The sequence below is a fragment of the Tursiops truncatus genome, chromosome 1 (assembly GCF_011762595.2).
Source record: "Tursiops truncatus isolate mTurTru1 chromosome 1, mTurTru1.mat.Y, whole genome shotgun sequence".
In the NCBI taxonomy this organism is placed as follows: Eukaryota; Metazoa; Chordata; class Mammalia; order Artiodactyla; family Delphinidae; genus Tursiops; species Tursiops truncatus.
In genome coordinates, this window is record NC_047034.1 from 109,327,007 (window position 1) to 109,340,445 (window position 13,439).

Genomic DNA, 13,439 nt, shown 5'->3' on the forward strand with positions numbered 1-13,439 from the left:
TTAGCTACAATAAACCATAATCACGAGTAAAACAGCTTTCAGAGAGTTCTGTGAGTGCTTCAAGCAAATTACCAAGCCTGAGGATGGTTTTGGAGGCTCCCAAACTTTGCACTTCGGGACCATCATTTTCCTTTGTCAATGTAGGTACTTAGGTGGAAATTTTTGAGAAACAGATCTACACCCTCATAAATTATAATCCACAATACTTATTGATCATCTACTCAATGACAGGCACTGAGCTAGGTACTAGGAATATAAAAATGAACAAAGCATACTCCAACTCCTCCCCGGAAGGAGCTCACAGACATTGTGCTATGGGACTGGGAAAGAGTGAATAAGACCTCTTCTCTGCCTCCTGGAGGTGAGTGTATCGTGTAAATGAACAGGCATCCTGTGAACGTTTACACTGATACCAACTTCACTGCTTTCACTTGGGTATAATTCCCTCTGAGTTCGTGAGGAGGAGTCAAAGATTTCTAGTTCCCTTGGTGGCTAGGCACATGGTTATATCGTTTATTGTACTAAGAGAGGGAACACAAATGCAGAAGCAAGTTATATGTAAAGGCAAGTTACTGATCTTTAAGTGGGTGTTTGAGACCCCAGCACGATGTCCATACATAAAGTTTAAGAGCCAAATGGAGGTTTGATCCAGAACTTGAGAGGTTGGAGTTGGAGACCCGGATTTGGGAGTCACAAGCATTAAGGTAGTTAATGCCCTGGAAAGGGATGGTCTGACTTGGAACTTTGTAAACTCCCTCTACAGATTGTTAGTAAGTGTTGCTGAAAGCTGGTATAATATGTTGGGAAACACCGGCGTTTAAGGGCCGTACAGAGCAAAGCAGGCATGGAAGGAGGCTGACAATCCAGAGAGTTTGGAGGACCCCCAGAGTGGTGTGATGCAATACAAGAGAAGTTCCATCAAAGGAGGCTGTTCAGAGTGCGCTGGAATGAGGTCAAGCAGGAGAGGATTCACTCTGGGACTTGGTAAGTCCACTTACCCATAGAGGTCTTCCATGACGACTGAGGGAAGCACATTGCGAGTAATTTTATTTCGAGGAAGAGATGCAGCAGGATCCGAAAGAAATCCTGGTCTCTCTGGGCAAGGGCTTTAAGGTGGCGGTGAAAAGACAAAATTTTTAGCTTTTCTGTGCCTTTAATAAATTCTTACTGAATCTGAAAGTTTGGTTGGACCACTGCCTGAGGATCTGTCTCTTCTCAGGGGTCCTCAGAAAAGAGCATTAGAAACCTCTGATTGAGGACGTGCGCGGCCCCGCCTCCAGTCCTTCAGCCCGGCCGCAGTATCACGGCGCAGCCGCCAGGGGGTGCAGACTCCGGGCCCATCAGCGAGACTTGGGGCGGGGCCAACTGCGGGGCGGGCCCTGGCACGGCTTCCGGTTTCCGGCGGAGCCATCGATCGACGCGCGCAGCCGTCATGGCAGCGGAGGAGAAGGATCCTCTGAGCTATTTTGCGGCTTACGGGAGCAGCAGCTCAGGCTCCTCGGACGAGGAGGATAACAGCGAGCCGGAGGAGACAAGTCGTAAGGCCTCGGATCCGGCGAAGTCGGCGGGCGGCTGTGGGAACAAGGCGGAGAAGCGGCTGCCTGGACCCGACGAGCTGTTCCGGAGCGTGACTCGCCCGGCCTTTCTCTACAATCCGCTCAACAAACAGATCGACTGGGAGAGGCACGTCGTCAAGGCGCCAGAGGAGGTGAGGTCCCCGACCCCGTTTCCCGATCTAGGTCCCGGCCTCCGCCCCCTTCCTCCTGAGCCCCCTCCTGGGGACCAGCTGTCCGCCCCACACACGCAGTCACCCCCTACGGGATGCCGCACCACCCTCTCCCACCTCCAACCCTGGGGAGCCCGGGCCCCCTCCCCCAGCCTGGTGGGTGTCAGACCGGATCCGCAGCCCCGCCCCCTTGTGAGGAGACCCAAACCTCCGCGCTCGGTGCCCTGACCCCGCGCGGCTAGGACTAACGGTGGTGACTCCCCCGCCCCCCTGCTGCAGCTTCTCCCCGAGACCCCTTCCCTTTGATGCCGAAGTGCCTGCGGTGCTGCCTCCAAGACAGTGTCTGCTGCAGCCTCCTGAAGGGGTCAGCCTTGGCGTAGTATCTCTGAGACTGGATTCTTCTTTGGTAACTAAAAGTTAATAGCTTTATTCGTATAGGGAACCCTTTGGCTTTTCACTTAACAGTAGTGTGATTTTGATGGAAAAATATGTCTTTAAACCTTAAAAAAGAAAAAAAAAAGTCAGCCTGAAGAATAAACGAACTGCAGGGAGGTGCATGTGCCCATAACCGATTATAGGAACCTCGGTTCGTCACAGTGTTTCTTAATGTGTTTGCTTAACAGCCTCCGAAGGAATTCAAAATATGGAAGTCAAACTATGTACCACCTCCGGAGACCTACTCTACTGAGAAGAAACCTCCCCCTCCAGAGTTGGATATGGCAATAAAATGGTCTAACATATATGAGGACAATGGTGATGATGCCCCACAGAATGCTAAGAAAGCTAGGCTTCTCCCAGAAGGGGAGGAGACAGTGGAATCAGGTAAGGAAAGTCAGACTCCAGTGGTAATGCCTTTTGGTCCCTGTGATGAGTTTTAAGAGAACGAGATGTTTAATGAGTGAAACTTAAATCTAGTCAGTTAGCAAACTGATTGTGATGGTCTTTGGGTGTCTTTTGCTGTGTGTGTGTGTGTTTAACATCTTTATTGGAGTATAATTGTTTTACAGTGGTGTGTTAGCTTCTGCTGTATAACAAAGTGAATCAGCTATACATACACATATATCCCCATATCTTTTCCCTCTTGCGTCTCCCTCCCTCCTACCCTCCCTTTTAATGTGTTTTTGAGAAACGTCATAAAATATTCAGGATTTAAAGTGAAATCTTTGATGTCTCAACCAGTAGTATATTGATGTATGATGCCTTATTATTAAAGCAGCATGAGTTATTTCATGAACTCTTTGTTGTGACTGCAGTTGTGAAGTGCTGATGGCTTCATTTTATATTAAAGCAATTGTGCTTTACAGCCAAAATTAGTGTCACAAAATGGATTTAACTGAGTATTACTACATAGTAATTAACAATAGTAACAAGGTAATGACTTAGTTGTCTTGCCTTAGTTCATAATATCATAATTCCACCTTACAATTCCATTATTGTAAGTAATCACAGTAATCTCTGCTTCCATACTTTTACCCACTTACCCCCTTGCCTCACTTGCTTAAAACCCTTCACCAGCAGCAGAGTGAGCCCTCTATGATAGGCCCTGCCTTTTTCTCCACCCTCATTTCAGATGGCCCCCTTGTAGAACTTTAAGATCTTAAAATTCAAAACTGAATAGACCATGCTATTTTATGGTTCCATGCCTTTTAATATATGTTCCACCTTAGTCGGGAATGTTTTTCCCTCCCTCTTTGGCTGGTAAACTCATTCATCCTTTAAAATCCAACTCTAAGAAAAAGAGAGTTGGTAATATCTAAATCTCAAATATTACCTTCCTCTAGTTAATTATTTGCTCCTCTGTACCCTGTATGTGCTAATGCTATTGATGGCCCTTACCTCCTTTTATGTGATTTTTTGTTCATAAGTCTATCTGCTTTATGAAGATGAGTTCCTTAAACAGCAGGGTCCAGGTGTTATTTATGTTTATAATACAGTTTGTAGTATGTTGTGAGTATTCAGTGGATTATTGGACTAAATATTTTTGACTATCATTTTTATGAAAGAGTGTGTTGTTTTTGTTAAACAAATTTCTGATCTTCCCATAATACAACTGCTACTTATTTAGCTCATTTTACAACTGCAGAGAATTTTGTTTGTTTCAAGAGAAAGGGTAACAAACTGGTAGGAGTTCTTACTCCAATTTTTGGTTTTTTGTTTGTGTTTTTTTAAGGAATAGGATATTTATTCAGATCTAAAGTGTCTCTTCACAAAATTAATGCTTGTTAATTCCAAATGGGAAAAAAATAGTACCTTCATTTTGGAGTTACTTCATTGTGGAGAAGCCTGGCAGACACCATTTTAATCAAGCGATTAAAGTGATCATAAATAACAGGACAAATCAAAACTGTGTGTCACTTGAACACAGCATCACGTTGGTGATATCCTTGCCGAACACAAACACGCACAAATTGAGGGATATTCCACAAAATAACTAGCTGAATCTTCAAAAGTATCAAGGTCATGAAAGTCAAAGAAAGATTGAGGAAACATTTTTGACTACAGGACACTAAAGAGATGTGACGATTAAATGCAATACACATTCTGAAGTGTATCCTTTTTTTGCTATAAAGGATATTACTCTCCAGTTTTGATTCTACCTGGCTTTCCCATTTCTTTCACTGACTTCCCAGTGTGAATTAGAAGTCAGTAGTGACGGTACCTCTTCAGTAAATGGCATCTTTTTGGACATGCCAAATGAAGTGGACATTAAAAATACCTCATATTTTATAGTATCTTTATATAATTAATAAAAAACACTTTTGCATAAATTACATTTAATCCTTACAACACCTTGTGAAACCAGATAGGGAAGTGTCAGAATGAGAGCTTATGTGACTTGTCCAAGATCACAAAACTAGAAAATGCTGAGCTCTAAAATAGTACCTTCACACAAGTTTTCTAATTTGTTACTCTTAGCAACCTAGTACAGAAGTGATACATGATTCATTATTACTGTTTTGTAGACAAGAAGACAATCTCAGATTCAAGAATTGCCCAAATTCACACAGCTAGGAAGAGGCAGAATAGGAATTCAAACTCAGATCTTTAAATGGAAATGATGCCATATTAAACTGGGGTTTAGTCTCTTGATGTTTTGCAAGCGAGAGTACTTGAGGAGTAGCTGTCCTGTGGGAAGAATGGCAATAAGGCCACTAGAGTTGATATTCAATCTAGGGTGTCATAGGCTGGTGCTCTCCTATCTTTGTTCCTATGTGGAAAAGGCAAGGTTTATATACCAGGACAAGTAAGTAGAAAGAATTATCTTTTTTTCCAGCTTGCCTTTTAAGTTCAGGTAGCAGGAAATATGTGTGAGAGAATGCTGCTATTCCCATAGGTAATTTCTGACCTTTTGATCATATGATGGTCCTCCATTAGAAAGTGGATGTTGGCAATATCAAAAAACACAAGGACCCCAGTGCTCAGCCAGCTTAAAGCTGGATCATAAGATTAAAAGATAATACTGAAATCTTCAATTTTGACTTTAATGTTGGTTGTTGAATGTAACTATCTTCTTTTTGTAATGAATACCTTTCTTCTTAGGAGTGATTTTTGCCATTTCAAACTCCCATACTATGTTCACAGATCAATTTCCCAACCTCTTTTTTTAACCCCTTTTTTTTTTTTTTTTTTTTTTTTGCGGTATGCGGGCCTCTCACTGTTGTGGCCTCTCCCGTTGCGGAGCACAGGCCCCGGACGCGCAGGCTCAGCAGCCATGGCTCACGGGCCCAGCCGCTCCACCGCACGTGGGATCTTCCTGGACTGGGGCATGAACCTGTGCCGCCTGCATCGGCAGGCGGACTCTCAACCACTGCACCACCAGGGAAGCCCAACCCCCTTTTTTTTTTAATTCATAAAATATCTTGTATTAGAAGCTCCACATTCTTTTTTTGTTTGTTTGTTTTCAATAGGAGATGGAGCAATCTGCTTTTTTTTTTAAATTAATTAGTTTATTTTTGGCTGTGCTGGGTCTTTGTTGCTGTGCGCAGGCTTTCTCCAGTTGCTGCGAGAGGGCTTCTCATTGCGGTGGCTTCTCTGGTTGCAGAGCACAGGCTCTAGGTGCACAGGCTTCAGTAGTTGTGGCTCGCGGGCTCTAGAGCGCAGGCTCAGTAGTTGTGGCGCACGGGCTTAGTTGCTCCGCAGCATGTGGGATCTTCCCGGACCAGGGCTCGAACCTGTGTCTCCTGCATTGGCAAGCGGATTCTTTTTTTTTCTTGTTTTTCTTTTCTTTTTTTTTTTTTTTTTGCGATACGCGGGCCTCTCACTGTTGCGGCCTCTCCCATTGCGGAGCACAGGCTTTGGACGCGCAGGCTCAGCGGCCATGGCTCACGGCCCCAGCCGCTCCGCGGCATGTGGGATCCTCCCGGACCTGGGCACGAACCCGTGTCCCTTGCATTGGCAAGTGGACTCTCAACCACTGCGCCACCAGGGAAGCCCCCGCAAGCGGATTCTTAACCACTGCGCCACCAGGGAAGTCACAGAAGCTCCACACTCTTAAATATAAATCTCATTTTTAGATTATCAAATTACTTTGTTTTTATTTTTCCTTCTCATTTTCTGCCCTTTGGCCTTTTTTGCCAGTTAACTCGTTCCAGGTAAGGCAGCTGGGAAAAATTCAAAACTCATCATAAATCCTTACTACTTATCAACACTTGTTTCGTGGTTGTAAAATGTAGATGATTAAGGCTTAGATATTTATTGTAGCTTAATTAACATGTAATTAATCTTGAAGGTCTAACTAAAGTAGCTAATGCTTTTTTTTTAAGAATTTAGAACCTTAGTTTCTATTAATAATTTAAGCTTGTTTACCTCAAGTGACATGAATTCCATACTATAAAAATTGTTTCCTTACAAGTTCATCCGTAGTATACGGCACAGAGTAAGAAGCTCAGTAAAGTTGATGGAACATTTCAAGATTTTTTTTTTTAAGACAATCCCTTGTTATATCACTAGATGGCATTAGCTCTTCTGTTCAGTGACTGGTAGGAAGATATTTTTCCAACCTCAGTAGTTTGTGTTTTTATTGTTATTCAGTAAATGAACTTGTAATATGTGACAGATTAAAAGCAGAAGTGTCTCAGGATGGTCTTTTTAATATATGTTAACACTGCATTTTCTAGTAGAGTTAGAAAGTAATTTCAATTTTTATATTACTACTGAAAATAGTCTCAAAAGTCAAGCATGATGATAATTAAGCACCAATTAAAAAACAAAGGCCTTGGCTTGTTTAAACTGTATGCCTTATCAGTTGGTTTGTAGAACAAGTATTTTTTTGTATACATGATAAACTAATGATTAAAACTTTGCTTTGTAAATTCCTGGGATGATTTGTTGATCTGAATTGTATTTTATCATACTGGGTACATAAATCTGTAGTGCTCTATTAAATATATGAATAACATCACTGTGCTGTGTTTCAAGATGCATTACCTGCTGTTGATACCAATTATTGTCCACATCAACAAAGGAAATATTCTGAGTCTGGTAGTTAGCAGAAGGGAATTGAAGGCTTAAGGTTTTAAGTTTATTTTTCCCATAATGAGTTCGTGATCTGAAAAACAAAACAGATGAACAAACAAAACAAAACAGAAATAGGCTCATTGATAACAGAGAACAAACTGGTGGTTGCTAGAGAGGAAGGAGTTGGGGGGACAGGTGAAGTAGGTGAAGGGGTTTAAGAGGAACAAACTTCCAGCTATACAATAAGTAAGGCACAGGGATGTAATATACAGCATAGAGAATATAGTCAATAAGATTTTGATAACTCTGTATGGTGACAGATGGTAACTAGACTTATTGTGGTGATTATTCCATAATATATAAAAATACCGAATCACTGCGTTTATACACCTGAAACTTAATATTGTGTGTCAATTATAATCCAATAAAAAAAAAGAATAGGACAGAGCTCCCCAGTCTCTATCAGAAGAATATCGAGAAATAACATGTAAAAAATGACTGTAAAGTCCTTTTGCAATGTGAAGTGTTAAGTAATAACAATAAAATTGACATTGTTTTTTTGACTGTTAATAAAAGGGACGTTGAAATGAGAAAAAAAAGTTTATGTTCTGATATCAATGGCTTCCCCAATTTTTTAATATGAAGTCCCCTTTCAACATCAAAATATTTTATAGGCCACCACATGGTAGTTATTGAACTTTGAGTATCTATTGATTGAGAAAATAAAGTACAATGAATTCAGTAATGTGCTTAAAATAAATTTGTATTTTATAAATCATAACATCTTCTACATGTTATGCATTCCGTCTACATGGAGTTCTTAAAATAATGCCATTCGTTTGTTCAGAGAGATGGGGATTAGCAGCTGTTCTGTGCTACCCTGTGTTTTGTTGAAACATGTAGTTGGATTGTTTTAATTGAATAAAAGGGCCCATTGTTTCAGGTTTTACAATCTTTTTATTTATTAATTGGAAATTTTCTGTGAATACAGGTACTAATAATATTTTAGAAAAGTGTAAAGGACATGGTTTTAATTTGAGGTTCTTCTACCCTCCCCCCCATATTCTCCATAATATGAAGGCAGGGAAGAAGTCTGTTTTTCTCTTGCCATTGGAATATTCTGACCATCCTAGGAGCGGGAGAATGTAGAACACCTACATAGGACAAAACTGAAAATACAGTGTCAGTGAAACATCTACTTGTGAAAGCCTTTTTAACTTCAAAATGCATGTGTGGGGCTGGGGGTGGGGCGATGAGATGGAGGCAGGTGTTTGTGGGGGACGGAAAGCAGATTGGAGGAGAAAGACTAGCTGATAGACACATAATGTCATGGTTAAATTGACATCTTTTTTTGTAAAAAAAAAAAAAAACGGTATGTGTTCCATTCTTAACATGTAGATTATATATTTAAATATCCACCATGTATATACTGTAGAATATTTGAGAATAGCTTTATCAGAACAAATTTTGATTTTCTCATTTTAAGCTACCTTAATATAGCACTAAAAGATCACTGTAGATTTTGTGTAACATTACAGTTGAAAAAATTCCTTATTTTTACTTGCAATTCCTTATAATTTACTTGCAATAACTTCTGAAAGTTATTTTTGTTTTTTTATTGGAAAACTTTGAAAGAAACATTAGTTGAGGATAATGATTTTGGTATAGAGTCAATGAAATTTTAATGCTTAACATTTTTTTAATATTACTGATTGAAACTCTTCCTTTCCTATTTAAAGATGATGAAAAAGAAGAGCATACTTCTAAAAAGCGCAAAATAGAACCGGGAGAACCAACAAAGAAGAAAAAATAGAAAACAAATGACAAGAATTTTTGGACTGTGAAACTTTGTTGAAATGAATTTTTTTGGCAGGTTAAATTGATATTGTAAATTATTATGAAACAACATCTCCATGAAAGTATATGTTAATTAACTAATGAGTTTTGGTGCAGGAACCTTCCACTGTAGAACTCATTTTTTATTTAAAACTTATATGTATTTAAAACTCAAACGGTGACTTGTGATTGTGAAATTGACAACACTTGGAAGCATTCTTGCTACCACAGAATTGGTGACATGCTTTGAGTTTCATCCCATGTTGACATGCCAATGTTCTATGAACCTTTTATAAAGGAGTATATTTTTAAAGTAAATATATTGTACTGTGAACTTGTAGGGTGCTTTTCAGCAGTGTTTGTACAGTGTAAATAGATCATGGAAATAAAATTACCAGTATTACTATTACTGCATAACATTAACATTTGAATATTTGTGACAAGTACCCTCTTTGCCATGTGACATTCTGATAGTGGGTATTACCATTTAGGGAGTGCCTCCTGTGTTCCAAGTGCTTTGTGCATATATTATCTCTGATCCTCAGCCTAATAAAGCAGGTATTAATAGCCTCATTTTATAATAGAGATTAATTTATCCACGGTTACACAGCTAATGAGCAATGAATTTGAGATTTAACTCAGGACACTTGAACTCCAAAAATATCATACTAAACCACCTCTCAGCCAATCAGAATTTAGTCATCTTCGCTCAGGGGGAAATTCCTCTGCCCTCCTGATTTCTGTAATGATCCATACGGCCTGAAGACCATTAAAAACATTACTGAAGGGCTTCCCTGGTGGCTCAGTAGTTGAGGGTCCGCCTGCCGATGCAGGGGACACAGGTTTGTGCTCCGGTCCGGGAAGATCCCACATGCCGCGGAGCGGCTGGGCCGATGAGCCATGGGCGCTGGGCCTGCGCATCCGGAGCCTGTGCTCCTCAAGGGGAGAGGCCACAACAGTGAGAGGCCCACGTACCGCAAAAAAAAAAAAAAAATTACTGAAAAAAAAGTCATATTTTAGGAACTGTAGTTGCCATCTCTTCCAGGTACTCCTCTGTGGTAATCAGTAGAGATCTTCTCCCCTGATTATATTACTGCACTTATCATATATGCCTTATATTATGATCATTGATTTCCCTGTTAAATAGTAAGCTTGCCAAAGATAAGGATCTTCTACAAAGATTTGCTAGATGTAGCAAATGAAATTACGGGATACCCAGTTAAATTTGAATTTTAGATAAACAACAAATGATGTTTTAGTATATGTGATATTTGAGAAATACTTATAGTAAAAATTTATTTATCTGAAATTCAAATGTAACTGAGCATCTTATATTTTGTCTGGCAACCCTACACCTATGTGTTTTCTCTATCTAGCTCCTGTTTTAATGCTTTGCATGTAGTAATAAAATCAACAAGGGGTATTTAGGAAGATTGTAATCTTAGATTTGACTTCTGCAGTCCAAAATGCAGTGAAGTTATTTGTAACATTTTGAAAGATAAAAAAGAGCAGTTATATACTGCGTCAGTCTTTCCACGATTCTTACATGCCTTTAAGAGACAAGAGTTAATTACAGGACATTATTCAGTTTTTTAAAATCCCCAGTCTGATTGTTTTCCCCATGCTGGAAACCAACATTTGAAAAACTATAAAGTTTATTGAGAACATGAATCAAGTAGATTTAAGTTTGTAAAAGTCATTAAAAGTGTACCAGTCATAGTGTTTTGTGGATTGAGGAAGGGACATGAGTATGATGGCTTCCACTGTATCTTCAACTTACAAATGCAGTTCTACAGCTGCTTATCCTCTAGGTTTACAAGTATCTGAATCCCAAAGTTGAAATAATTGATAAATCAAGAAACTTTTTAAGGTTGAAATCTTTGTACATGAATAATTGGGAGGGCAGTGGTATCATGTACTAGGGAGTGGCATCAACTGGTAAAGCATGAGTCCAGTGTGACAAAAATGGAAATATGAGGTTGTGATTCCCAAATCTGGAAAAATCTATAGTCTGGATGAATGTATTGGTGGAACAGATATCTCGGAAGTTACTGAAATATTACAAGATTTAAAAAACTAGCATGAAAATGAACCTCATACAAGATAAAAAACACCAGCAAGCCAATGTCTGAAAATCTTTTTAACTTCTTTTTACCACTCATTGTTTCAACTCCTATCTTGTATCAATCAGTTTGTGACAGAGAACAAAAGATCACTAGATTGGTCTCTAGTGGTGCTTTGAGCCTCTTTTCTAGAAGGTAGCAGAACTGGGAAGGGGAGAAACAAAATACCACTTTTCCTTGGAGGGGGTAAATATTCTGATATTTTAAACAGGAAAGGTAGTTGCTACACTTGTGAGATTATTAAGCAACTGCTGGAAGATGTGCACCTATGTGAGTACAGGTCAAGCCAGTTTTAGGAGTGGGAGAGAGAATTTAGGAAGAAGGAGGCTAAATATTTTGGGGCAGTCTGACTCAGCCATTTGTATCTCGGGTTTCTTTTCAAAGTATGGCCAAGTAACAGAAGGGGAAATGAACTTGCTTATGGATTGCTTCACCTTCTGCAGAAATATCCCTGGTTGGAAAATGGACTTTCATGTCACTCTACATCTATCACCACATTAGAGAATGGATTTTTTTTACCCCCTTCAGAGATGTCCTGGGAACATGTCTAAGTGTCCATGTGGGTACTGTAGATAAGGCGCTGTTTGGTTCAGGTAGTGAAAACCCAGTGGAGAAGGAGCTTCTAAAAATCCATGAAGATTTGGAAAATCCTCTATCCAAGTTGCTTCCTTTTTAGAGAATCAAGTCACTTGATATTTCTGATTGTTTCCTCATCTTTAAGATAAGGAAGTTAGGTCGCATCAGGCATGAAGGACTTCTTTTGCGCAAAGACAAAATTTGAGAAAAGAACTAAGCATTCGTGGGCCATGTTTTAAAATTCAAAGTATAAATAATTTTATAGAGTTTTATGGAAAACTGGAATCAAAGAACATTACTGAGAAAATTTACCCTGCTTTGTAGCCATTAAGATACTAATATTACTTGGACTTGCTTCTAATCTTAACCCTTAATGCTGTGTTGTGCTTTTGAATTCACAGAGTTCAATCATATAGTAGTATTTTATTTGCCAAAAACCTAATGGGGTAGGTTTTATCATTTCCAAATTAGAGAATGGAAAATAGGCCCAGCAAGATGAAACAATACACGGATACACCAAGAGTTAGCTTCAGAGCTCAGGCTAGAATCTGCATCCCGTTCCATGCAAAATTTATGGAGAATCTCTTGGGTGCAAGACATTATGATAAGAACAAAGGACTCATCTTCATTTTGGCAAAATCACATTGGCGGCCATGAGGAGGATGTATATGTAAGTTACGAGTCGAGTCAGAAAGACTGGTTGCTGTAGTCTAAATAGAGTGATAAGTGTCTGAGTGAACTAAGGCATTGGAGAAGAGACACTGATTTGAGAAACGGATAGTGCTTAGTTGGATATAATGGCTGAGAGTGAGGTTTCCTTTTATTGCAAACTATGTACTTTTAATTAAAATATGAATGTAGCAATGCAGGTTTGGACATGACCTACATGTAAAACATATTGCCATACAATTCAGTTAGAAACAAAGCCCCACTGGGGATATTTGAAAATGTAATTATTTTTATAGGTATCTGAGTGAACCCAGCAACTTTGATAAGTTAAAAACGGTGACATTTAAATCCACACTGGGCTTTAAAACATATCATTGGTGGTATTTTGGATTTTAGCGTTTCATATCCATAGTGAACTGCTTTCATACCTCCATTATCACTTAGTGCAGAAGTTCAGACATTCCAACAAAAAGGCGTTATGCTCCCAGCAAATGTTTTGAACTTTGCATAGCACTCTGAAGTTCTCTCTATCTCCCTCTACACGGTTTTCCTAATTTCAGGTATCGCATTTGCATTTTAATGCAAAAAGAGAGAGAGAGATAACAAGAAGCATTTGTATGTACAGTCCGAAGAGGAGGGATTTTGCCTGTTTTGTTCATTGACTAGAACAGTGCCAGCACATAGTAGCACTCAATATAACTGCGAAGTGTTGATGGTAAGAATTCCTCACCCGGGCTTATGGGTGATCCTCTCAAGGCTTGTGTTTTCAGTTGTATGGGCCAATAAATCTTGAGAATTTAAACCAGTTTAAGTGTTGTGTCATTTTCCGTCAAAAACATCCTAATTGATGTGAAACTCTTTTCCCCTTTGGTTTCTTCCAGGGTCCTGTGTTCTCCTGGTTCTCTTTATTTCTTCTCTCTGGCCCCCTCTCTTCCAACTGCCCTCAGATGCCACTGTACCCTACGTTGTTCTCTTCTCTACACCGGTTCTTGACAGTGTCAGCCAAGTTCATGGCTACCACAATCAGTAACCCTGATGGTTCCCTGCACTGT

At 39.6% G+C, this 13,439-nt stretch overlaps 1 protein-coding gene across 1 annotated transcript; it reads left to right on the forward strand.

Moving 5' to 3' along the window:
- The first annotated feature begins 414 nt into the window (after positions 1-414).
- C1H1orf52 (chromosome 1 C1orf52 homolog) lies at positions 415-13,193 on the forward strand. The gene is made up of 4 exons (XM_019920073.3): positions 415-984; positions 1,220-1,708; positions 2,350-2,548; positions 8,923-13,193. Exons 2-4 carry the CDS (start codon positions 1,433-1,435, stop codon positions 8,994-8,996), a joined length of 549 nt encoding a protein of 182 aa, XP_019775632.1. The 5' UTR covers positions 415-984; positions 1,220-1,432; the 3' UTR covers positions 8,997-13,193.
- Positions 13,194-13,439: the final 246 nt, after the last annotated feature.

Excerpts from the sequence above, each read along its gene's own strand:
- C1H1orf52 (XM_019920073.3), top strand. The coding sequence starts at position 1,433 with ATGGCAGCGGAGGAGAAGGATCCTCTGAGCTATTTTGCGGCTTACGGG. Across the intron at positions 1,709-2,349 it reads TCGTCAAGGCGCCAGAGGAG|CCTCCGAAGGAATTCAAAAT; the intron begins GTGAGGTCCCCG and ends TTTGCTTAACAG. Across the intron at positions 2,549-8,922 it reads GGAGGAGACAGTGGAATCAG|ATGATGAAAAAGAAGAGCAT; the intron begins GTAAGGAAAGTC and ends TCCTATTTAAAG.